A 27349-nucleotide genomic window follows, 5' to 3' on the forward strand; every position below is an offset into this window, starting at 1 on the left:
CTTGTCTACATGGCAGGGCAAACATCTGCTTACCAAGCATCTGTGCTCCTTATTCTCCTATGGATTCCACTCCTCCCCGTGGAAGCCCCAGGGCCCATCTCTTTGCTGAGCCCAGGATGGCATAGAAACCTCAACTGCAGGGCTACCTTTGAGTGGCATGTCTTCATGGGGCCCCCATGCATACAGAACTAACATTCTTTTTCTCCTGTTAATCTGTCTTGTGTCAATTTAATTATGAGGCAGCCAAAGAACCTAGAAAGGAAGAAGGGAAATGTTTTTCTGCCCCTACACTGCCTTCCTGCCTTCTTTCTTTTCTTGTAAAAGGAACTATAAAGCTTGTTTCTGGGATTTTATTTTTTCATACAGAACTCATAAATATGTGAATGGATTTTACCTTTCTTAAAAACAAACTATAACATGTTAAGTGATGAAAATTTACATTTACTTTAGGATTAACACTGACAATGAGTGGGAAAGTAAGATAATGGCAGCATATGTTGAATATTCTGCTATAGAAGCATGATATCCCAAGTACCCTGAGCTTTCTATTGCCTTACGTGATTTTGATGGTCATTTTTAAATATATATATATCTTTATTGATTTCCGAGAGGAAGGGAGAGGGAGAGAGAGATAGAAACATCAGTGATGAGAGAGAATCATTGATTAGCTGCCTCCTGCACACTCCCTACTGGGGATGGAGCCCGCAACCTAGGCATGTGTCTGGCCGGAATCAAACATAGGACCCTTCAGTGGCTAAGCGGACGCTCTATCCACTGAGCCAAACCAGCTAGAGCTTGATGGTCATTTCTGAATTACTTGCTACTTAAATATTAGCTGGCCCATTAATGAAGTGTTTTCACATACACCTCCATGAATAAATTAGAGAGTCCTATATCACACCCAACTCACCTTGCAGTGATGATCAACATTCTCACAACCCAAGTTGCACCTCCTTCTTAGTCTGTGTGTCTCTTGTAAGAAGGAGCATTGGCATGGCCATATCTTTTCAGCACATATCCTTTCACGTGATTTTCCTTTTCCCACCCTTCATGCCCACCCTGAAATCCCTTTAATGCAACTGTGTTATCATTTTTTCTCTCAGATGCCCACGCATGCTACCACCAACAGAGACAATTCAACAACTTAACACATTTATAAAAACGCAGAAAGTACCTGGACATAGGCTCTGCAAGAGCGCTCCCTTTTCTGAAGCTGAATCCAATAAGACAGCAGATTAAACACGGAATAGAAAAAACAAGTTAGTGACAGAAGGAACAAGAAAAATAAAAGAACACATCTACACAAAACACCTTATTTTGTTGAGCACCACTTTCTAGAAGAGAATGAAAGCTAAGCAGCAGCAAAATGTAAGCCATGGCTTATAAAATAGTGGCCAACACACTTTCAGAACAGCCCAAGTGAAAACTGGATGGTGTACAGCTGTTAATGATGGAAGGAAATCTTGGAATAGATTTAGTAGAAATTAGTAAAAATCAACATACTTCATTCATTGTAAATGATTAATTTCACATCAGGTTAGTTACTAATTCATGGGCCACAAATAAAGACATATGAAGTTAAGTGACAAAAATTTGGAACCCGTTTTTCAAACATAGGATGTCGTTTGTGGTTTACAGACTATGTAGATGGTTAATATGCAACCACAAACTTTGTGTTCAAACATACAAAAAATTCTGTTTACCTGAAAAATAGAAATGCCCATTCATTATGACTATTTGATTCTAAGGGACAAATACCAAGAAGTAAGTAACTTCTGATTAAAAGAATATGAACAATATCCTGATTTATCACTGCTTTTATAATTCCCAAATAATTTCTTTTGACAGTTTTGACCAAATAAAAATTTATACATTTTAGAAACTTGTGTGGGATAAGAAGCCCGTATTTATTTATTTATTTATTTATTTATTTATTTATTTATTTATTTATTTATTTATTTATTTATTTTTTATTTATTTATTTGCATATACAAGGAGGTTTTACTGACCAAAAGGTTAACAGCAAGTCATGTTCATTCCCAAACATCCCTACCCTTCCTAAGAAAAAGAATAATTAATAAGCTTAGTTGACCTGTTTCAATAAATGACCCAATATTTTACAAATTAGATTGTGGTTTCCCTACTCTTTCCTATTTTTTCCCTTCAGTAGCCTTGATTGTTGATGGAGAAAATTACTCAGTTTTAAGAAGCAGTTACTGTGATGCCTTTTGTGTGGCTAACACTGAACTTTTTAATGCATGCATTCTTCATGAGCACAGAGCAGTTACTCCTCTAAAGAATTAAGTGAGGAATGAGTGCGAGCAAGGTAATTGCCAGTGCTGTCATTTGGATCATTGACTCGCATCTCGGTTTTGCAGGACTCTAAAACCCTCCAGAATTTCAATGGTGGAGCACAATTAATTTGTAAGGAGTTGGCTTTGCAAATATGATGGGTTATAACTGCTTCAGGGAACAGTGGGAGTCATAGGAAATGAGAATAAGCCAGCAAGCATGTGAATAACCTTTGCCCTCCCATCTCCTTACCCCTCCATGCAAATTAACATATGACAGACCACATTATATAAACAACTGAAAAGAGCCAAATGGGGGGAAAAAGGAGCACATTAAAAAGCTTCCCAGATGGAAATTTGCCCATTATGTCGTTATTTGATATTCAGAGGCGGCAAGCTGATTAGCTGTAGCCAGTTAGAAAATGACATTAATTGCCAGCTTTACCTGATACTGTCAGACAGCAGCACCATTTTTAAATAAAGATACAAAGTATCGCTATAACAAGTAATGTTATGGATATGTAACATTAATAGAAACTACTACTTGCAGTACATTATGATAACAATAGCTGGCAGCAATATTCATTAATAGCATCCAGTCAGCCTGCGTAATAACACATTAAAATCACAGCATGCCCAGATTACACAGGCAACTGTGGAGCATATTCTACCAGGGGCTTGGCTTGATTTTATCATGGATTTAAGTGACAAAAATAATTCCTTTATGCTCAGCATGAAAAAAAAATTCTAATAATAATTTGTATCTAATAGATACGACTGAGTATGTTTTCTGATGTTGAAATTGCACAAAAGTCTTTAGGCTTTCCTATACCATACCATCACTACTGTAAAATAGAATTGTAAATTCAAAATATATATGGAGAGGTTATTTACATTGGGGGAAATTAAAAGCTAAACAGGGCCATAATGATAATGAAATAGCGACCTGAACTGTCTCTGCAACAAGCAGTGTACTTTAGAATGATCTGATTTTATTCGAAAGAGAAATGAACCAAGGAAGTCTCACTGCCTTCGCTGCACCTTTAAAGATGGACATAACTGAGGTCCTTACCTTGTTCAAGCTGCGAGCAGCACTATCTTTTCCACCTGGAGTCAAGTTCCGGAGTTGGACATCCAGGAGGCCTACTAGCTGGTCCATGGCACGGACGGAGTAGGTGATGTCTCCAGCATTCAAATGATTCCTGGTTTGTTCAGCCAGCTCTCTAGCAATGTTGGCAGCTGTCTCTCCAGATTTCAACTGCAATTTTGAAAGCAGGGTAAGAAGGAAAACCATCTTAAATAAGTAATTTTATTGGTCTCTGCGGATAACTGTTTTGCATAGAAGTTATAATCATTGAGCCAAGAAATAGTTATTCAGCTCCATCTTCATCTGGAACATTCCCTGAGTTTTCCTGCTAATCTGTTTTTTTTTTTTTTCTTACAGTACCTGACTTGAAATTCATGTCTTTATGAAGCTCCTCCTGAGGAATCTTACTTCAAAAACGTGTTCTCACCTTAATTAGCCATTTGGGTGGCTAAGTCTATTTGCTGTATGATTTTTCTCTGTGAGCTTCTAAATTGGATGTTGATGAGTTTGCATTATGAATCCCCTACCATATTCTAAGTTCTCAGAGGCAAGGAAATTTTCCATTGTGCCTAATTTGGAACTTAGTATACAATGAATACTCACAGGCTGCTACACTGTGAAAATTTTATTCTAAATAAAATCTCTGCTTTTCAAAGTGGTCTTCATCTTCTTTCCTACTTAATAGGAGATTTTGCTCCCAATGCACTAGGTAGCAAATTATTGCTGTTTCTAGCATTTTCCTTTTCTGAAACTGTATGCTAACTTTTAAAGTCTATTCTACAAGAATGTATCAAACTGCAACAAAAGCCAAAGATATTCAAAGAGATAAAGGCCAATCCCATAATCATGTGAACAAATCAGATGGCTCTTGGTAATAAGGAGATAGAAATATCTTGCTCTATTATAACTTAAATATATTATTATTGTCAGTATTTAGAAAAAGTGTGTGTGTGTGTGTGTGTGTGTGTGTGTGTGTGTGTGTTTTCCCCTTTTTTTAAAAGTAGAGTCCAATACAGAACTTAGGATCACAAACGAAAAGGTCCTCTCTATTTAGGGCAATCTTTCTAATGGATATTCAGAAACCTACAAAAGAGCACAACTAAAACTCCCAGTCGTGCCCCGGCTGGTTGGAACTGTGCACTGAAAACCAGCACATGCCCAGGTTGCGGGTTTGATGCCCTGAAAATGATCGATGTTTCTCTCTTTGTCTCTCTCTCGCTCCTGTCCTCTCTCTCTAAAAAAAAAAAAAAAAAAAAAATCAATAAAAACAATGGGGAACAACATGGTTCCCAATAACATAAGGAGCTTACATACCAGGGAGGGAAAGGGCCGTTAATAAATTAACTGCAGAAGTATTTAATTTCCGTTTTATGGAGTGCAATACAGAATCCCGGTTTAAGGGCATTTTAATCTGGTGTATGAAGTTAGGGAGTCATTTAGGAAATGCTTCTCTAAGGAAGGTTTCATTTGAGGTGGGAGGGGAAAGAAGAAATTGGGTTGAGATGGGGGTGGGGCCTCCAGGCAGAGAGCACAGCGTTTAGAAGGCAGGGACATGGAGGCTTAGGGGAGATGCCAAGGGCACAAGGGCACTGGGATGGGTGTAAGCAGCTGGGGAGGTGAGCAAATCCCGAGCAGGATTCAGAGAACTGTGCTAAGAGCAAGTTAAGGTCCTAGAGACTCTAAACAATTAAGGAGTGGCCTAATCAGATTCGTCCTGAAAAACCAAACTCAGGAGTTAGAGGGTTCAGGGTGAATGAAAGGAGTCCTGCTGTGCGGCCACTGGGTAGCAGCTGTTGTGATGAGGGCAGCAGCAGAGATTTACAAGTACCTGGAAAGGCCTGCTGTGGGACTAGAGATGGAATGGGAAGGAAGGGAAGGCACCAAGAGCTATGCCCAGGCTTCAACTGTCCCCCGACTCAATGGTGGTGCCCTAACTAGATTCTCCCATAGCCTCTGTCACCTGGACATTCATGGCTCAGTTACAGGTTGCCTTTCCACACCAGGCCTTCACTGACCATATTCTCTCCACTGGCAACCGGACGCTATTCTACTGCCTTTCTGATATTCCTGTTTCCTTCTCTCACCACTGTGGTTGTGGACTACAATGACCTTATTTCCAGCCCCAAATACACACCCATCTTTGTAAAAATGTATGTTTTTATTGATTTCAGAGAGGAAGGGAGAGGGAGAGAGATATAAACATAACTGATGAAAGAATCATTGATGGGCTATGAGCCCAGGCCTGTGCCCTGACAGGGATTTGAACCTTAATCGCCTGGTTCATAGATCAACAATTCAACCACTGAGCAACACCAGCAGGGCTATCCACATCTCTTTCATTTGCCTCAAGTCTTCTATGCAAGAGGGCGAGATTGAAATAAAGTTATTCTACATATGCTAGCTTACAGACATCGTGAAAATGTCTGGCTCTAACATTTCTTTTACTAAACTCTTCAAAAATTATTTCTCAGAAATAAGCACATGCACACTGAGAAATCTTATGAGTTTTCAGAGGATTAGTAAACTAATGCTTATAGGTATTGAAATGGTGGGATTATAACTAGGATTAAATTAGGTGAGAGGAAACCCTGCAGTTTTCATAAAGTATAATAATTATAACAGAGATGGATAGTATTTACATTTCAGATATTTACACAAGTGAAAACAATTTTATTTTAAATAAGCTTGACACGTTATGAGATTTATGACATCAGACATTAATTGAGTGCCAAAACAATTCAGAAAAGCATTACGCCTAAGCGTTTAAGTGTATGGCTGCTATTTCACTATTTTGCTATAAATTTAAGTCAAGTAGGTATGTAAACAAATGCTTCTATCTTACAATTGAAAGAAGGTTAGATAAGTTTAAAGTCTTGAAAAGCCCACCAAGCTCTGATAAAATTAAGAAGCAATTTATTTCCCTTTCATATTAGATCTACAGAGTGAAAAGAATGGGAAAATTACAACCTAGGTGATAGGATTCAACTTAGCCTTCCAGGGCAAATAACTGGCTTACTTTACATTGTAAAATAGCAGCAGTATTCTTTAGATCTGCACATCCTTCTTTTAAAATTACAGGAAGAACCCTATTTCTCCCAAAATCTGCCAGTAGCTTGTGTACAAACAAAAGAGATGCTCCAATTTGCTAGAAACAGAAAGACTATTTCCCAGTGCCAATTCAGGCATTTCTTTTCTGTATAATAGTTGGACCAAGTAATGAAGTAGGAGGCACGCCTCATTTTATGTGTAAATATGGAAGCTATTCAAAACTATAATACCATAGAATTTTACACTGAAAAAGACTGGAGAGATTATGCAATGCAATAAACTCCCTGAAGGTACCCAAACCAGAAAATATAAACTCCTTTTCTGAAAATCTGAGTCTAAGCAAGAGATGTAGCTGAAGCCAGAGGCTGTGCTTTTCATAAGCAGTCATTAAGAAAGGGGAGAAATAGGATATTTTGCTACTTAGGTTTGAGAAGACAGAGCTTTGAATTAATTGATGGGTTTTCAATAAAAACAGGAAAATATTTTTAAGACATTAATATAAAGATGTATCTATCTATGTTTCCATCCATCCATTTATTTTTACCTGCCTTCCTTCTATCCATCCTACCATCCATGTATCCCCCCACCTACCAGTCTTCCTCCCTCCCTCTCCCCCGCATCTATTATTGCTGGGGTAAAGAGTGCTGTACAATTTTTGCCTTTCCCTTTCTGTATAAATTATGCTTTTTATTTCATCTCATCATCACAAAAGTATTCTGGCTAGTTTGTTTGTAATAAATTTCTTCACGATAATTCTGACTTTTCAAGGCTTACATTTTTCTCTAGTGAAATGTAATCTACTCTCTATTACCATACAGAGTTTAATCTATAATGTCACCAGTATGTAAGTGGTCCGAATTCATTTGTGAGTTAGAAACCATCAAGATTCTTTGCCTGTTTTCTCCCTCCTGGCCTGACTGCAAGGGAAAAAGCATGGCTCAATTCTTATAGAAATGAAAATATAAAGTGTGCTCTTCCCAAGTACAGTAAGCGTCCAGGTCTATTTATTTGTATACTTGCTGTCTATAATGCCTGAATATGCGAGTCAACAGTATGATCCACCTCATGGTATAGATAACCGAGAGCTGTTCTTTCCTGTCATGTCCTCAGGACTCCTCAGAGTACCATGAAGCCATAAAGGAGAGGTGCCTCACACTCCAGGTTACATTATCCCAAATACTTGGGCAGGAGAACCTGAATACACTGTTTAAAGAAGAGAATGGCCCTCTCCTTTCTTTTTTCATTTATGCTTTCATTGGGGATGAAAAGTGTTCCTTTGCTTTATTATTTATTTTTTAAATTATGAATTTATTGATTTTAGAGAGAGGAAGGGAGAGGGAGAGGGAGAGAGAGAGAGAGAAACACCAATGTTGAGAGAGAACCATCGATGGGCTGCATCCTGTACGCCCTTACTGGGCATCAAACCTGCAACCCTGGCATGCGCCTTGATCAGGAATCAAACTGTGATTTCCTCGTTCATAGGTTGATGCTCAGCCACTGAGCCACACCGGCCAGGCTGTTTCTTCACTTTAAAAGCCTGCAGTTCACAGAACTGCAATAGAGGAAGGAGGAGGCATGAATCATTAAAGATGCCTGTTTCACTTTATTTTTTCCAATATGACATTTAGAAAATCCATTAGAGAAAAGTAGGGAGGCCAGAGCAGAGGACAGGACGGGGCTGGGACAAGGAAAAGGAAGAAGGGAGGAGGTGGGAGTGAAGGGAGAAAGGAAGAGTGGGTAATGGCAAAGAGAGCTGGGGTAGGAGAAGGAGCTAACACAGACAGAATGGGGAGGCTGGGAAGGAGACTAAACAAGGAGGGAGAGTGAGGTCAGAGATTTACTCCCCTACATCTCTTTTTGAAAAAGTGCTTGAGACTAGGCTGTGTCTCATGTCTATAGGTCATCTTTCCTCTCAAGGACTTTCCTCCTACTGCCATTTTTTAGTCATTCCTTGGACCCAGCAACCACAGGCCTGGGTTAGGAATAGCTCTACTCCTATTATTAGCTTTGGGCTCCCAATCAGTCTCTTGCAGTTCACCTTCGCTCCCCCAATAATACTGCAAACCCTCTTCCATCTGTTTATTGTCTGGAGTCTGGCCCTGAGGGAGGCAATGAGCAAAGGTATGAATTTGGAGGAAGATGCTTTGGAGAAAAGGGAGAGAAAATACAGACAGATAACTCCTTGAACACTGCATACTCATTATTCATTGGAAGTTCCCAATGTTAATATCTAGAAGTGTTGGAGCTTTGTGGCAAATAAACCTGTGCAAATACCATTTATATTCAATGAGTAGCATAAACATCTGGAGGTGCGAGGGACACACCAGGCAAAAGGGTAGAAAGTGAAGAGGGACTAGGTCAGTGAGTATGTGATAGAAAGGCAATTTTAATTTATTCACAGTTGTGGTGGCTGAGCATGATGCCTGGGTAAAGGCAGAGCCAGCGAATATACCAGCTAACACCGACCTTGGGTTAGTTACATAAGCCGATTTGTTGTGCGCCAAAGCCTCCTGTTACACTTTTGAAGATTTTATAAATGTATAATCAAGCTACGGTAACATTATAAATTCCAGTTGCCTACATTCTATAATCCTAATCAATTTATAGCATAGCATAATGTTGAAGCTCCATAGGATTCAACAGACATGCTCTGGCAGAACGGAACATATTTGTTATAAAACAAAAGCACCCCATCCATAAATCAAATGGGCAACAACAGCTGTCTGGTCTTTGTAAGGAATTATCTCTTTTGTCCTAAGATTAGCAGGTCTGCGGAGGAAAGAAAAGAATTAAGCATCATTAAAGTCACCCAGTAATTTCTGCAATGAAATAGTCCAACCATATTCAGGAATTGTCTTGAAAAACCACTCAGCTTTCTAGGTGAATTATTACTGAATTAATATTAACCCCTGGGCTAAGAACGTAGGGAGTATTTTTTGAAAGAGGCTAATGTAAGGAGATAGGCTACTGAACTCTTAATCTGATCACATCCAGCCAGTTATTCACCCTGGGGTCTGAGCTACACTGTAATAAAATCAAAGGACATAAAAACTGTGGCAGGAACAGTGCTGAAATTGGAGGAGCATCATTATGAATAGCAACAAGGATGGAGATGCATATGTAAGAGGGTAACTAGAGTCAATGTAACCACTGTTCTTCCATGATTTAGGGTAAATAGATAGTTACGGCTGATCTGCAAATGATCTGCTGGGTAAGATATTTATGGATTATTATACAGTATATTATTGAGGATCAGCCTAGTTAAAAACAAATAGAGAAAAGAGCAAATGGCACAGACAGGCCTTTAGTAAGGCCATCATTTGTAATATTTCTCAGGAAAAATCTCTTTCAGAAATTCCCTGGCATAGCTAATGTGCCATGGAAGGTCTCTCCATTTTGGGAGTGCATAAATCCACACAAATTGCTATAATAAGGATTCATCCCATAGCCCTTTTGGCATAAATGCACATCTGGTCTCTGTTTGTAATGAAATCAATTCAAAGCCCCACCGTGCATTAATAATAAAAATGTTCAACATATTGCAACCAAATAAGCTCTGCAAACTTGAGTCTGCAAAAGGCTGTCACACGTGTGTATACTTTTAACACTGATAAATGATTAGGTTACAGAACATTTATCAAACAGCTTAAGATTCCAAAGGTAGACTTTTTTATTGTAATTTTTATTTCCACAGGAAAGTCTGTGTATGTATGCCAGAAGCTTTTGCTTGCTTGATTTATAATATCTCTTGGACTTTTTTATCTGTAGTTCATAATACCACAGAAATTGTATCCTATATAATACAAGTCTAATATCCAAATCAACTGAACAGTGGAACAACCGGTTGCTTATGACCACACTGACCACCAGGGGAAAGACACTCAATGCAGGAGCAGCACCCTGGTGGTCAGTGCGCTCCCACAGGGGGAGCGCCGCTCAGCCAGAAGCCAGGCTCACGGCTGGCTAGCGCAGCAGCAATGGCGGGAGCCTTTCCCACCTCCACAGTAGCACTGAGGAGCAGTGAGCAGGTGTGCGGTAAGGAGTGAGGGGTCCCAGACTGCGAGAGGGCACAGGCCAGGCTGAGGAATCCCTCCACCCCCAGTGCACGAATTTTGTTCACCGGGCCTCTAGTTAATAGTAAAATTATTAGGAGGAGTACTGCTTGGCTTAGAAGAAGTTCTCAAAGTTGCCCTTTAAGAACACAAAATTCCAGAATTAGTTTGTGGAATATCAGAGGTTGTTATTCAATCTTAAATTAAATAAAAATGGGAGAATATTTCCACTTTTTTTTTTTTAAATCTTGACTCCTGTTTAAGGTAGGGATGATCAACAACACAGGGTCCAGGTTTGGCAGACCTTCCTTGTAGGTCACGTGATTTACCTTCTGTGTGATATGGTTGATCCAAGGGGAAGAGCAGTTGCTAAGATCTGGTCCTTGGGGATCCCAGATTCCATCAGGAGCCAGGCATAGATACGTTGATACTCCTACAATAATGAGAGAAATAGGCCTGTTTTAGAAATTCAAACCATTTTCTCTACCAGGACTGTATATCCATGCTATGCTGTAATATAAGCAAAAGTAAAAATGAGATCATTACACTGAGATAATACATATCATAACACCATGCCCAGTACCTGGTAAGCAACTGGTTAGGGAGAAATGTAATACAACAAACAAAAATATTCAATATTTTTAAAGCACTTGCTGGCAACTATGCCAGGTGCGGGAAAAACTTCATGAATTAGATAGATGTGGTACCTGTCTCCAGGGAGCCTACTGCTTGATTTTCAGAGGTAATGGAATAACCGAGTCTTACAGCAATCAGTTTGCAGATTTTTTAGGAAAACAATGTGGGAAAGGGCATTCACTGAAAGTGGAGGAAAAATATGCTGTGTTTGGGTGACTTTAAGTGTTTTGAACTGAGGTCTACTGGATAGGGGAGTTGTTTAATGGCAAAGCCAGATCATCAACTCCTTGTCTGTCTTGTGTGGGTGCTGGAAAAATCAATGAAGATCATTAAACAGATGAGAGAAATGAGCTGATTAAGGTTTTAGAACTGCCACTGTTGCAGCTGCATGGGGGATGTGTTTGAGGGAGCGATGCGGAGGCTGTGAGGGGGCTATTGCAATAATTCTAGTGGGAGACTGTGCGGGCCCCAACAGGAGCACAGCAGCAGGGTCAGAGGAAAGGTAAAAATAAGACCCCGGTTTAGGCACAGTGACGCGGGAAAGTTTCATAAGGCTTCCTTTAAATCTCTTTCCCAGTTTTCACAGAACCATTAGAACATAGTTCTGGTTCAAAGTGCTTTGAAATAAAGTATTTCACTAACTTTTACAACAAACATCAGAAGTAGGGGCTTGTAATAATATCAGTATCTGATTCCATTGCCACAGAAGACTTTAGAACTAAACGTCTCCCCCCTTCATAAAGGCAAGGTAGATTTCTGAATAGTTGTAAACACTTCACTGGAGAAATAAAATTAACCGGAACTTTTGTAAAAACCACGATACCTCTGGCCTTCCCATTAGTTTATATACCATGGAACTTTTCTCAGAGAAACGTGATTCCTTAATGTAATCAAATAAGTAACACTCAAAGATACAATAATAAAAAATGCTACTATAGTGACATCTATTGTGTATTTGCTTCATTTACATATCTTATGGAATAATGCAAAATTTCTTGAAGATCAATGTATGTAACAGTAAGAAAATCAAGCTATTTCTGGTTTAAAAATTGTACGAATAATATGGTTACCACTTGAGGATATTCTGAATCATATCAGTAAAAAAGAAGGAGGAAAGAGCTGCTTAGTTCTTAACTGTCCCTTAGAGAAAACACCCCATTGCTCTCTCTAGTGCATGTTGAGGGAGTGGGACTTTGGCTCCTGCCTGCAGGATCCCTGACAATGCTACGAGCCTTTAACTATTAAAGGACAGCTACAATGATTGGTAAAAAAACAGTCAAACTTCGCTTTTGTTAAAATTCAGGCAGTTTCAATGACTGTCTTCTAACATAGAAGTGCTTAATCTGTCTTTCTGCAATGAACATTTGAGGCTGGTGACAAAAGTGAGCACTAGCCCCCAGCATTCCAGTGATATTTCTCTGGTCGCTGCATAGAAGAGCTGCTGTGGCCATGGCTGGTTAGCTCAGTTGGTTAGAGCATTGTTCTGATAGGCCAAGGTTGTGGGTTTGATTCCCTGGCCAGGGCACATACAAGAATCAACCAATGAACGCACAAATAAGTGGAACAACAAAGCTCTCTCTCTCTCTCTCTCTCTCTCTCTCTCTCTCTCTCTCTCTCTCTCACACACACACACACACACACACACACACAGACACACGCACACACGCACGCACGCAGAAGAACTGCCTCTCTGGAGTAGCAGGGACATTCATGGCCTTAGTGTACTAAGTGTAACTCCACCCAGGAACTGCACACTAGGGATGAAAAGTACTGATCTCAATGTAGTCCCATCAAATTCTCACCTGTTCCTTCTTCAGAATGCATTTTGAAACTCTGAAAATACACTGCATTAAATTGTCATTTAGCTGAGTTCAGACTTTAATTAAATGTGCAGTACCAAAAAAAGAGACGTAAAAAAGAATGCTAAAAAAGCAAGCCAAAGTAGTGACACATCTTTAGCTTAGTTCTATAGGACAGACTTACCTATAGTTCCTGTGGGGCATGGCTGCTTTGCCATCTGTCCTTGACGGGTCTTAAACCACATGATTTCTCGGGCTTCCACAGCCTCACAGCTCTCCTCCTGAGCTGGGATTTGGGATGATGCTGATGGCAGGTGCGTGGTAGTGTCATCAAGCACTTCAACAGCTGGAGACGGGGTGCTGGTACTCCGGTTTCTTCTCCCTGATATTGACGGGGTGGTGCTCCTCCCGGCACTCAAAGTTGTGGTCCGAAGGGTGGTACTGGTGGTGGTGCTTCCCATGCCAAAAGGTCCTGTGGTAGAAATTTCTGGAATAAAATTCAAAAGAAAATTCCTACATCGCGTGTTCATAGCAGGATCTCAAAATGTCCTTAGAATGTAGACACCATTCTTATTTGACAGTTCAGAGTCTTACACATGGAAAAATAAGCCAATACGAAGGGATCAGAGTGGTGCTTAAGTACCAAGACCGCCATGTGACCAAAGCCAAACATAGACTTGTTTATGGCTCTTCTCAACTCAAACCACAGAAAACAAATTATAGCACAATTCAACTGTTCAGTAAGCTTCTTAATACTTCCTGCCTTTTATATAATTAGAGGATTAAAACTTAAAGCCCTTTCCTTAGAATTTTCAAACTTGCTATAGACAGGGAGAGAGCAGAAACAATCTCCACATTAAGTATACCCTGCATTTCTAAAGATGCAGCAAAGAGGAGAAAGGAAGAAAAAAAAAGGAAGTTAAAGTGCTCCTGAACTAAAAAGGGAAATGCAATTATAGTCTTCTTAACACAAATTAGAGTAGCTCTATGATCTACTCTGATGCACTTAAAAATGACCCATCCTTTCAGAACTTTCAAACTTGACATTTACTAATGTAAAGTCTAAGTAGTTTCCAATTAGTTGTGTCCATAAATTATTATCTAGGTAGATTATATAAAAAGTGGGAACATGTATTTCAGATTTACATAAAAGTGATTAGTTTTTTTGCCTTTCCAAATGCACCCAGGCCCACCAGAGGGAGCCACAGCTGTGGATCACTGAGAGCTCCAAAAAGGGTACCCAGGGCCAGTCACAAACAGCACCTGACATTGGCTTACACCAGAGACCCCCTACACACACACACACACACACACACACACACACACACACCAAAAAAAACACAAAACAAACAAAAAACAACAACCTGGGAGTCCTTGTAGATCTACCTAGTACACAGAAACAAACCTAAACAGGTAGCCAAAATGGGGAGACAAAAAACAAGTTCCAAATGAAATGACAAGGGAAATCTCCAGAAGAAGAGATAAATAAAATTGAGATAAGCAAATGATCAGATACAGAGTTCAGAGCAATGATTATAAGGATGCTCAATAGCAGTAGCATGAGAAAAGATATAGAAAGTATGAAAAATGACTAGTTGGAAATGAAGAATGACAAAGCAGAAACAAAGAATAGAGTGGAAGGAATATACATCAGATTAGAGGAAGCTGAGGATCAGATCAGCAAATTAGAAGACAGGATAGTAAAACATCATCAATCAGAGAACCAAAAAGGAAATCAATTAAAAAACAGGACAGCTTAAGGGAGCTGTGGGACAACATGAAACATAACAATATCTGCATCATAGGTGGGCCAGAAGGAGAAGAAAGTGAGCAAGGAATAGAGAACCTGTTTGAAGAAATAATGGCAGAAAACCTCCCTAACCTGGTGTAGGACAAAGTCACACAAGTTCAGGAGGCACAGAGAGTCCCAAGCAAGAAGAACCTGTAGAGGCCCACACCCAGACACATCATAATTAAATGCCAAAAATTAAAGAAAAAGAGAGAATCTTAAAGGCAGCAAGATAAAAGCAATTTGTTACCTACAAAGGAGCTCCCATAGAGGTGAAGTAACAACTGATACCACAGAAATACAAAGAATTGTAAGAAAATGCTATGAACAAGTATTTGCCAACAAGCTGCACAAAGTGGACAAAATGGTCAAATTCATAAAAAAATACATTCTCCCAAAACCGAATCAGAAAGAAGCAGAAAACCTGAATAGGCTGAAAACAACTGATGAAATTGAAGCAATAATAAAACTACTCCTAGCAAACAAAAGCCCTGGTCCTGATGGCTTCACAGGGGAGCTTTACAAAACATTCAAAGAAGAACTAACACCTATTCTCCTCAAACTATTCCAAGAAATCCAAGAGGAAGTAACATTTCCAAGCTCCTTTTACCAGGCCAGAATTATCCCAATTCCAATTCCAAAATAAAATAAACTCACTACAAAGTAAGGAAATTATAGGCCAATATCCCTGATGAACAGATACTAAAATTCGCAACAAAATATTAGCAAATCAGACCCAGCAATATATCAAAAAGATTACACACCATGACCAAGTGGGAGTTATATCAGGGATGCAAAGCTGGTACAATATTCACAAATCAATAAACATGATATATCAAATAAACAAACTGAAAGACAAAAATCACATGATTATATCAATAGACACAGAAAAGGCATTCAACAAAATTCAACACGACATTTTTATTAAAAAGTTTCAATAGTGTGGGAATAGAAGGATCATATCTCAATATAATAAAGGCCATATATGACAAACCTACAGCCAACATCATACTCACTGGGCAAAATTTAAAAACATTTTCCTTAAGATCCGGGACAAGACAGGGGTTCTGCTTTCACCACTCTTATTCAACATAGTACTGGAAATCTTAGCCACAGTGATCAGAAAAGAAGAAGAAATAAAAGGCACCCAAATTGGAAAGGAGGAAGAAAAACTCTCATTATTCTCAGATGACAAGATATTGTACATAGGAAACCCTAAAGACTCCACCAAAAAACTACTACAAAATTCATTCAATAAATGAATTTTGCAATTTAGCAGGATACAAAATTAACAACCTGAAATTGATGCCGATTTTATACACCAATAATGTACTCTTAGAAAGGGTAAATAACAAAGCAATCCCATTTACCATTGCAACAAAAAATTTAAAATACTTAGGAATAAACTTAACCAAGGAGGTAAAAGGCCTATACTCAGAAAACAATAGGATGTTGAAAAAAAGAGATAGAAAAAGGTATAAAGAAGTGGAAGAATATACCGTATTCATGGGTTGGTAGAATCAGCATAATTAAGATACTATCCAAAGCAATCTATAGATTCAATACAATCCTTATTAAAATGCCAATGGCACATTTTACAGATATAGAACAAATACTCCAAGAATTAATATGGAACCAAAAAAGACCTTGAATAGCCATAGCAATCCCGAGAAAAAACAAAGTTGGAGGGATCACATTACCAGATATCAAGCTATATTACATAGCCACTGTAATCAAAACAGCCCAATACTGGCATAAGAACAGGCATATAGACCAATGGGGCAGAACAGAGACCCCAGAAATTGACCCAAGGCATTAAACTCAATTAATATTTGACAAATGAGGCAAGAGCATACAATGGAGTCAAGATAGTCTCTTCAATAAAGGTGTTGGGAAAATTGGACTGATACATGCAAAAAAAATGAAACTACACCACCAACTTACACCATACACAAGAATAAACCCAAAATTGATAAAAGACTTAAATGTAAGTCATGAAACCAAAAAAAAAATTCCTAGAAGAAACAATAGGCAGCAAAATCTCAGACATCTCTCTTAGCAATATGTTTGTGGAGACCTCTCCTAGGGCAAGGGAAACTAAGGAAAAATAAACAAATTGTATTACATCAAAATAAAAAGCTCTGGATAGCAAAATAAACCATCAACAAAATGAAAAGGGAGCCCAGTGTATGGGAGATCATATTTGCCAATGCTACATATAATAAATGTTTAATATCCAAATTATATAAAAACTCATACAACTTAACAAAAGACAAACAATCCAATAAAAAATGGACAAAGGACCTAAATAGACACTTCTCCAAAGAGGACATAAGGAAGGCCAAGAGACATATGAAAACATGCTCAAAGTGACTAATCATTTGAGAGATACAAATCAAAATGACAATGAGATACCACCTCACACCTGTCAGTATGGCTATCATCAACAAATCAACAAATGACAAGTGCTGGTGAGGATGTGGAGAAAAGGGAACCCTGGTGCACTGCTGGTGGGAATGCAGACTGGTACGGCCACTGTGGAAAACAGTATGGAGTTTCCTCAAAAAAGTAAAAATGGAACTCCCATTTGACCCAGTGATCCCACTTCTATGCACATATTCTAAGAAACCCAAAACACCAATCAGAAAAAATGTATGCACCCTTATAGCAGCACAATTCACAATAGCTAAGATCTGGAAACAGCCTAAGTGCCCATCAGTGGATGAGTGGATAAAAAAGCTGTGGTACATTTATACCATGGAATACTATGCAACTGTAAAAGAGAAAGATCTTTTACCCTTTGAGACAGCATGGATGGACCTGTAGAGTATTATGCTAAGCAAAATAAGCCAGTTAGAGAAGGAAAAGTATCACATGATATTACTTATATGTGGGAATATCATGAACAAATTAAATTGACAAACAAAATAGATCCAGAGACACAGAAGCATGGAACAGACTGATGACTCTCAGAAGGATGGGAGAATGGGGAGTGGGGGAGACAGAAAGAGATTAACCAAAGAATTTCTATGTATATATGCATAGTCCATGGACACAGACAATAGTGTGGTGAAGGCCTGGGGATGGGGGGGCAGGATGGAGGGGGTCAGTGGGAAAGAAAATGGGGACATAAGTAATACTTTCAACAATAAAAACAAATTTAAAATTAAATAAATTCAATTTTTCTCAGTTCAAGATCCATAATCTTTTCATTAAAAAAAAAAAAAAAGTGGTTAGGTTTCTTGATCAGATATTACAGGTTATTAAGCCAGTAATGTATTCAGAGGAATGTCCCACCCATATTGTGGAAGTAATCACCATGGACAAGTCATCTTTCTCGGGAAATATATTCATACTAGAGGCCCGGTGCATGAAAATTGGTGCACAGGGGTGGGGGATCCCTCAGCCCGGCCTGCCCCCTCACAGTCTGGGAGCCCTCACAGGATGTCCTACTGATTTCCTCTGCAGAAGGTGACCGGCAGATCAGGTATATAGATACTTTCTGGAGGCAGCACCGACTCCTTCCTTATTTCTTTCCTCTGTGGTTGGAGACCAGGAGACTAAAAGGTGGAGACAGAACTTTGGCCAGGCCTGGGGCTTTTGTAGGCAGCAGAAAGAGGGAGAGAGCTAGGGAAAGTCTAGACACATTTCCTTCGATTGTCCTCCCTTCCTCTGGGCCCCTCTCTCCATTTTTTTCCTTCTTGTGGTGGATGCTTGGGCCTCGAACCAACGAGAAGCCAGCCACAGTGTGGTTCAGCCCCCTCACTTCTCAGCTGAACGTACAGCCGCCTCGCATTCCAAGCGGGGTTGTTGTCAAGTGACTAAAGTGCTGGGAATCCACAGCTCCCAGCCTCTCCCTCTCAGTTTCATCCTTGGGTGGGTTGCAAATTTCACCAAGACACCGAAGCAGCTCTGCCCTGGTAGTTCTGCACTGGCCCCCCAACCGGGCCCTGCTGGGCACTCTTCCTCGAGTCTCCTGGCCCATAGTCTGCGATCTGGGAGGTTGCCCGGAGCCCATTACCCCAGGCAGGTGGGGCAGGGGGGTTGGCTTGGAGAGCTGGAGGAAGATGGCAAAGTAACAGTTGGTATGAATCAGCGCCTGCTCAGCCAGACTTCCTAAGCTCCCCACTGGGCCCAGGCCGGGCCCCTTCCCTGCACCAGGAGGACCCCCAACTGAGGTCTCCTCCTCCCCTTTCCACCACCAGGAGCGGGAGGAGCTCACCTGCGCAGCCCTGGCTGTGAGCCTCCTCCCCCTGCCTGAAGCGCCGGGCGGGGTCGCGGCCAGCCCTGGAGGCAGGCGTGGGGCCGGAGCAAGGTGGGGCGCGCGGCAGTCTGTGCACACCCACTCTGGCTCCAAGCCACCGGGCTCCTCCTGAGCAGCAGCAGCAGTGGCACAGCAGCCTGTGGCCAGGCCCCGCACCCCTCGCAGCCATCCCTGGGCACCGTGCATGGAGACTCTGCCTGACGCTGAGCCACCGTCTGGCCTGGGACCTGCAGGGGCTGGGGTGGCCTCAGGCTCCCGCTGGCCCCGCCAAAGCTGGACTCAGGCTTGGCTGCTGCCCCCTGTCCCGGGCCACTAGTCCGGGGCAGCCTCCGCCTCCGAGGCAGCTTGTAGTTAGCGCTGGGCAGGCTTGTGTGTGCCTGTGCTGGGGGTGGCAGTCCCCGCCCCCATCCCCGCCCACCAGCTGCTGCCTGGTCATGACTCAGACACTATAATGGACAAATTAGCATATTCCTCTTTATATGTATGGATATATAGATTTGTTGGGAAGCATGAGACTTGGTTGGAAAGTTTGTAAGGAGGACATTTTGATAAGAGGGAAGTGTGTGGAAGGCAGCCTGCCCTGTTCATCAGAATTCTGACTTAGGGGAGACATAGAGGGGTGTCGAAGGCAGCGCCCCTAATTATTTCTTGACCTTTCCAAAGAAGTCTGTGCTTATGCAGACCCCCGGGTGTTTATTGTAATCCTTATGTTTGATCCCTGGATGCCCTTGCCTAAAGGACAATGTAAACACATGTGTCCTCCCAAGATTACTCACCCTACTGATTGTATCTAAAGATAAAAACTGCAATAAAAGGCTAATGAGGCAGGCAATTGAGGCTGCTCTGGCCGCTAGAGCCAGGAGCCCCTTAGCTCTCTCTTTCACAGTCAAACTGTATCTGAGTAATCTGTTCATCCGTCATTCATGGGCTGCTGGTCAGGCCCGGCACATATTCCCATCATAGGAAAGCAAGAGTATACGTACATACACTGCATTCCTAACTGTAAACCAGAAACAACTACTCTTGTCCTCACTTACTGGCTATAAGTCTTAGAGACATTAACTCCAGCCAGATTCAAAATAGCTCATGTTTATGGATCAGAAAGAATCCTGGATGCTTGGTATTCATGTCTGCTTTCTCTAACATGTCATGAACTTGACTCTGCTATCCCAGAAGAGATGCCAAATCCATCACCGTGTATTTGGTGTATATGGAGCTTCCAAAAACAGTATGAAGATGGCTGGGGGGAGTAGGTATGAATTTTCGGAACATTAAGTCATTGAAACTGCAGCATTTGCTGAAGTGATGCACTTTGTTACTCCTCTTTCTCTTGTGTTCCCTCTAGGTGAATAGTAATGTTCATAAGTGCATTTATTCAAAATTCACACATGAAAGCAGAGTACCCTTTCCCCACTTCTTCTTCCATATACATCATCCATATCCCCCATTTTTCCAAGTGTTATTGATTCTGCCTCACTCCTTTATATTTCTCTCTCCCCAATCACAATTACCTATTCAGCCCACCATCAGCACTGGATGAAAATAGCAGTTAACCTTTTTGCTAATGAAAGTAACTGTAGGGCGAAATGCCAATACTGGTAATTCAATATCTATTTTTGCAAAATAAAAATTCAGGATTCATAAAATAAAATTACTGACATTAAACATTTAACATAATTCAAATATAAAATTTAGCAACATATTGTGAAATAAGCGTAATTGAGTTCTTAAAATTCCATACAGCTAAAATATGATTCTAATATATAGTATGCTTATAAAAGTATTGCAATGTTTCTAAAAGAAAACATACAATGAAGACAATTTAATGAGAACTTGGATACTAAACTACACCCGGCTGCAACGTGGAACGGGAGCTCTGGACACTGTCCTGCTCCTGGAACCCCAGCTGCACCTTTTCCAGGACTGGCTTCTCTCAGTAAACTTTGCTCCCACCAGACATTTTTGTCCATGAATCCATTCTTTGGTTTTGTGAGACAACGAACTCGGACTCAAACACCACATTTTGGTCTCAAAACCATTCTCTATCTTTTGCTAGAGGCACCTCATGGGGTATAAATTGGAATACTAGTATGTGACTCCCCAGATTAAAATCCTTAACTGGTTTCTGCCCACCCTCCAAAAAAAGGCTAGGCTCCATTTCTTTGTGCCTAAAGTCCTTGATGAGTTTCTCCAGTTCATTTATAATGCTTTTTCATCTTTTTAAAAAATATATATATTTTATTGATTTTTTACAGAGAGGAAGGGAGAGGGATAGAGAGTTAGAAACATCGATGAGAGAGAAACATCAATCAGCTGCCTCCTGCACACTCCCTACTGGGTATGTGTCCACAACCAAGGTACATGGCCTTGACTGGAATCGAACCCGGGACCCTTGAGCCAAACCGGTTAGGGCTTGCTTTTTCATCTTTTAACTCCACTCTTAAAAAATACAAAATGACCAGTCATTTCCCAACTGCACTCTGTTCTTTCTATCTCAGGGCCTTTGCTTAAGCTACAGTGTTCCTGGGCACATTTCCACCTGGTTAATTCCTGGTTAGACTTTTCAAATGTCCATCCAGGGGCCTTTTCAAATTTACCAAGGTGGGGTTATAGTCACATGTATTTTGCTCAAGACTCTTTCCTAAGAGCCTTGTATCTGATCAAGAGTAAATATGCTCTTAGTCAAGATAAGTGAACATCAGGAATAGGGAAGGAAGGAAGGAAGGAAGGAAGGAAGGAAGGAAGGAAGGAAGGAAGGAAGGAAGGAAGGAAGGAAGGAAGGAAGGGAGGGTTTGGTTGCCAAATTTCACAAAAGAAAGGAAAGGATAAACAGAGGGAAATAGCCAATGGGGTAGCTAAGAGTCCCTACAGATGATATAAATGCATTTACTCTACGTTGAGAAAACCACCAGACAACTCAGTCAGAAACAAGCAGGGAGGACACCAAGCCCCCTCTTTCCCGGAATGTCTTCATCTGAGCACGGCCTCATTTAAACTGTCTGTACTCTTCTGAATCAATAATACTGACAAAAAAGATTTTTAAAAAGTTCAATTTGAGCCCTAGCCGGTTTGGCTCAGTGGATAGAGTGTCGGCCTGCAGACTCAAGGGTCCCAGGTTCGATTCCGGTCAAGGGCATGTACCTTGGTTGCGGGCACATCCCCAGTAGGGAGTGTGCAGGAGGCAGCTAATCGGTGTTTCTCTCTCATCGGTGTTTCTAACTCTCTATCCCTCTCCCTTCCTCTCTGTAAAAAATCAATAAAATATATTTTAAAAAAAAGTTCAATTTGAAATACATTGGAAGGACTTCCCTTAATAGACATCCTCACATTAAGGCTCGGTATAGAACTCATTTCCTTGGAACTGTGCCATAGAGAGATGTCTACAAGCAGAGTCAGAGCATTCCTTTTGAGCTGAAGCAGAATAAAAGTCAATTTTAAAAGTTGTCCCTGATCCTCATCTCTTCCTTTCCATTTACTGCTGTGTAAGACTCCCCAGGGCTCTGCTCAATGCCAGCTTTTGGCAGAGTAAGTACTGGTGATATACAGGTTGTCACCAGTGCCCCAGAAAGAACCTGTCTTACTGCTAGATACTGTGAGAAAGGATCTCGATTCACTGAAGAGGCGCAGCAAAAACACTCTGGCCAGGTTCCAGCCCATATCCTGTGCCAGAAGAGTCTGTCCTCTATTTCCAGGAAGGGAGAAGTAAAATGACACTTTTTCTGTGACCCTGTTATGGAAGCTTACCTGATGATGTCGCTAGAAATGAAATTATATGGTATGAAGTTCCTCATGTGCTTGTATATCAAACAAAGTTTACTGTGTAAAAGAAAGTTTTCTATGTGAGAGACTGCTCACATAAAAAACCTTAACGAAATGATGCAATTTTCCTCATCATTCTGTCATTGTGCTTTTACAGATTAGCACTTTTATAAAAGCAACTAAACAAAACTTCAATTAACATGTTCCCCCTTCATAATTAACCTGCTTGCAAGAGAAAATTTTAATTATCCAGTTCCCTGAATTGTATTGCCCATGGCTTATTTCACTCTTTATTTTATTTTTAATTTTTTTCCTTCAGTCTTCCTTAAAAAGAACTGATATAATTTTCAATACTACTACAGGTTATAGTTTGTGGAATACACTAATGAAAAACAGTAAAAATACCCAACATTTCTATAGTGCTTTACATGTTGCAATGTTTCTTTTTACCTTTATTATCTCACTAGAGGCCCAATGCACGAAAGTTGTGTAAGAGTAGGCTGTGGACGGAAGGGGCCACATGCTGACCTGACAAGCTCAGGAGAGGCCTGCATGGCAGTTTTGCAGACCTAAAGTAACCACAAAGGATGGTCTGAAATTAAACCTTAACTAAAAGCAGTTATGGTGGGCAGTTATGTCCTAAGCGGATATCTTCACTGATAAGGTCAACCTTTACCGTAACTGAGCCTATCTGTCTTTTTGCATCTATGATAACATGTCCTTGGGATGTCTGGGTAACTTGTGACTTCCCTGTATCTGGAGCCCCTGGGGCACAACCAAATGTGCTGAGCCCAGGACAGATACCGCAGATTCTTTCATCATCATGTTAATTGTTCCTGCACCCACCTAAGTATGTGTCCATCATTTTACTTTTTATCCTATCACAGAGGTTTCCCTGCTTCGCTTAATCCCACCTCCTTAAATCTGTTACCAATGAATTTCATATATAAATACGGATGTAACCCTGCCATTCTCCGGAGCACTATCTCAATTCGTTGAGGTTCTGCTTCCAAGGCATATGTCGACAGTCTGGCTCAAATAAACTCACAAAAATTCTTTACAGATTTCAATGGTTTTTTTACGTTAACAAGGCCTTCCTTCCCCTGGCTGCTGGCACCAGCCGGCACCTGGGATCTGGGCTTCCCTCACAGCCCTGGCTTCCTCCAGAAGGACGGAAGGATGTCCGGAAAGATGTCTGGTCTAATTAGCATATTACACTTTTATTATTATAGATTGAATCTAAAAAATATCCAGAGCAAATGTAACTATGAATTCCTAATTTTATAAATGAGAAAACAGCTCAGCTGTGTTGCTCAGTGGTTGAGCTTTGACCCAAGCACCAAGAGGTAACTGGTTCAATTCCTGGGCAGGGCTCATGCCAGGGTTGCAGGCTCAATCCCCAGCAGGGGGCCTGCAGAAGGCTGCCGATTGATGTTGATGTTCCACATAGATGTTTCTCTCTCTTTCTCCCTCTCCCTTCCTCTCTCTCTAAAATCAATAAAAACGTATTTTTTAAAAAAATTGTTGGTATTTGTCAGGGCTCTGCCCAGGCCTCCCTTAAAAAAATACAAACAAACAAACAAAAAACAAATGAGAAAAACAGTGTCCAATGCATCATAATCACACATGTAGTACATACACAGTGTCCCCGGATTCCATATTCGGTGTTTTTCACAATATGCCATCAAAAATGATATTCACGGTGGGGGTGGGGGTGGGGCAGGGGGGCACTGGCCTAAGTGGGTTTGGTGGTTCCCTGGTCTTTGGCTTGCTTCCTCTGCTTGCTTCCAGTGTTGGGAGACGGAAGGCTCAGGCAATGTATCTGGGAACATGCTGCAGTTTCTCCAACAGCTTCATTTCTGTGCTTCATCTCATCTGGATGGGGAGCTCCTTAAGGCCAAGCCAGAGGACACTGGACTAGACTCTAGGGAGCATTGAAAGACCTAAAGGCCAGGCCCAGGCCCTCACAGTGAGAAGATGGGAAGGTGAGGAAGTGACTCATGAGAGATTAAGTAATTTCACCCAAGGTCACAGAGCCATTGAGTGAGTACAAGGCATTATCATTTCAAAAAGGATTTGCCTACACCTTGGAATTTTAAACTGCAATTCCTGAAGGTGCCCTTAATCCCTTTTGAAACTTGGATCTACAGTTGTGATGTCTTTGGATCCTTTGTCTGTTTCACGTTTGAATTCTTTGAAAATGGTAACAGAGGCTTCAATGGTGCATTGGAACCAGCTCCTAGGGCCTCACAGAGCCGCCTGCCTAATTTTCAGAGAAAGTTTTAAACTGGGATAGACAAAGCTGTTATTACAAAGTAAACTTTATCGCTTTATAGTTAAAGAAATGATACTACAACTTAGGAAAAGAATGATATTCTGAATTATTTCACGCACTCCATGAGTCCTCCATAATGCTTTAAAAGGAGAATGAAGGTAAGAAAGCAATTCTAATGAAACACTGCTATCCTTGAGCACAAAGCATATTATTTGGGATGGACCTTGTTATGCATTTAATTGTTTTCACCCAAAATACCTATGTTGAGGTCCTGACACACATCTGACTGTATTAGGAGAAAGGACCTTTGAAGAGGCAATTAAGATTTCAAGGGTGGGGACCCAATACAATAGGACTTGTGTCCTTAGAAGAAGAGGAATAGTTAGAGGGGTCCAAGAACGCAGAGAAATGGCTATGGGGGGCAGTGAGAAGGTGACTGTCTGCCAGTCAAGGAGAGGCCTTCGGAGGCACCAGCCCGCCAGCACCTGACCTTAGACTTCCAGCTGCTGGACTATGAGAAGTGAATTTCTGTTGTTTAAGCTGCCTCGTCTCTGGTGTTTTGTTATGGCAGCCCTAGCAGACCAATACAGGCATCGACTATAAATGTAATATTTAAAACAGAATATAGTATTTTGGGATTAAAAATAGCATAAAGGTCACAATGAATGTCTACCTTCTACTCATAAAGTGCATGGACTTTCTTTTGGGTGATCTGTCAATTTTTTTCTTTCTTCTTTAAAATATGTACCACCCTCATGGCTTTCCCTTTAGAAACCTTTCTTTTGTGTTAACTTTATTGGGCACATGAACTTTGGCTGATTACAGAAGCATTTCCTTCTCCCCATCCTCCAAGTATTTATTTAAATACAAAATCAATTTTAAAGAAATCTTTCCAAGGGCCTGATAGAGGAAGTAAGAAAACTAAAACCATAACAACACTGCAAGTGGCTGATGGGTACTTGTACCAGGGCTCGGGGTAGAAGAAACAAATTCTGCCTGACCCCATGGATATGAGTTGGTAACAACAGATTTAATTACACTTAGTTTTTAAAAAGAAGCATTAATATTATCATCTATGAAATTATATAATTCTTTTCAGAAAACATTTATAGTACTTGGCTCTGTGGTCACTTGAGACAGTGAAAATTCCACATGTTATCAGCCATGTCAAAGTATCTTTATTTCTTTAATTTGAGCCATTTTTATTTTCAGATTCTCTCACAGGATAGCATCCTTATTATAAACAGAGGAAACTATCTGTTCTAATAAACATGAAATTGCAATGGCCTCATCATGTAAATTCATAAACTAAAATACAGAATTTGGGGCATCTTATTAAAATATCTGCAACATATTTGGCCCCTATCATGCTAGGAACTGTGTTGTATATGGCATATAAGTGCCTTAATTTAGTATTTCTAATAACCTTTGGGTAGGTAGTCTTCTTCATTTTGGAGAGGAAAGAAATCAAATTGAGTATTTTCCCAAGCTTGCGTAACTGGCAAATGATAAAACTCCCTTTCCATTAGGACTGTGTGCTATACTTAAACATTTATGCAACACTTAATGACAGAAACACCAGTTAAAACTCTTGATGAATTTGGAAATTAATTTGTCCCAATCACTGCTCACATATACTTTTACCGGTATTACAAGGGCCCAGACCTCTTGGGTATCTACCGACCACTTATTACTGACTGGGGACTATTCTGAGCACTTTACAGCAACTTGCCCATTTAATTCTGGCAACAAAACTCTTAATTCTCCTCAGTTTAGAGATGGTGAAACTGAAGCACCAAGAGATTCAGTATTTTTTCAAAGATTAAAAGTTTATAACAAAGACATCAAAGTGTAGAAACATGCTAACTATATTTACTCATCCTATATAATAAAAGCCTACTGACCACCAGGGGGCAGATTCACAATGCAGGAGCTGCCCCCAGCCTGCAGGCTCCAGGCCAGCCAAGGTGGGTGTGGGGGGGGGGGGGATCCTAATCGCCCCGCCGGTGGCCCCGCAGATAGGCCCTGATCACTAGCCAGGCCTAGGGACCCTACCCGTGCATGAATTTTGTGAACTGGGCATCTAGCTCAATATATATTTACTGGTGTTATTTTATTACACTTTGTGCTGGGAATCAAGGATTCAGAAATGAAGCAAAGATTACCGCCTGAAGGAGATTTTAATATACTGTATTTTATGAAAGGTACAGCATCAATTATTCTACGTACCACTTGGAAAGCAAAAAATAACCTTGGCCAAAATAAACTCTGACATGCCTTCAATTGTTAGGCACATTCTAGCTTATGAAATGTTAAAAGGTGACTGAAATCATGAGAATCTTAGAGTTG

General features: G+C 40.6%; 1 protein-coding gene across 19 annotated transcripts in view; it reads right to left on the reverse strand.

Annotated features, from left to right (window-relative positions):
• Window positions 1–27349, reverse strand: part of ADGRL3 (adhesion G protein-coupled receptor L3) — a 787514-nt gene that overhangs the window by 140394 nt on the left and 619771 nt on the right. For 9 of the 19 annotated variants that reach the window (XM_059670118.1, XM_059670107.1, XM_059670053.1 and 6 more), the window contains 4 exons: window positions 13098–13400; window positions 10808–10911; window positions 3364–3549; window positions 1175–1213 (listed from right to left, as the gene is read on the reverse strand). In XM_059670118.1, the coding sequence (XP_059526101.1) occupies window positions 1175–1213; window positions 3364–3549; window positions 10808–10911; window positions 13098–13400 (632 nt within the window). The remainder of the gene's footprint in view (window positions 1–1174; window positions 1214–3363; window positions 3550–10807; window positions 10912–13097; window positions 13401–27349) is intronic. The other 10 variants (XM_059670071.1, XM_059670044.1, XM_059670191.1 and 7 more) reach the window with 3 other exon arrangements.

This window comes from Myotis daubentonii, chromosome 1 (genome assembly GCF_963259705.1).
Source record: "Myotis daubentonii chromosome 1, mMyoDau2.1, whole genome shotgun sequence".
NCBI lineage: Eukaryota > Metazoa > Chordata > Mammalia > Chiroptera > Vespertilionidae > Myotis > Myotis daubentonii.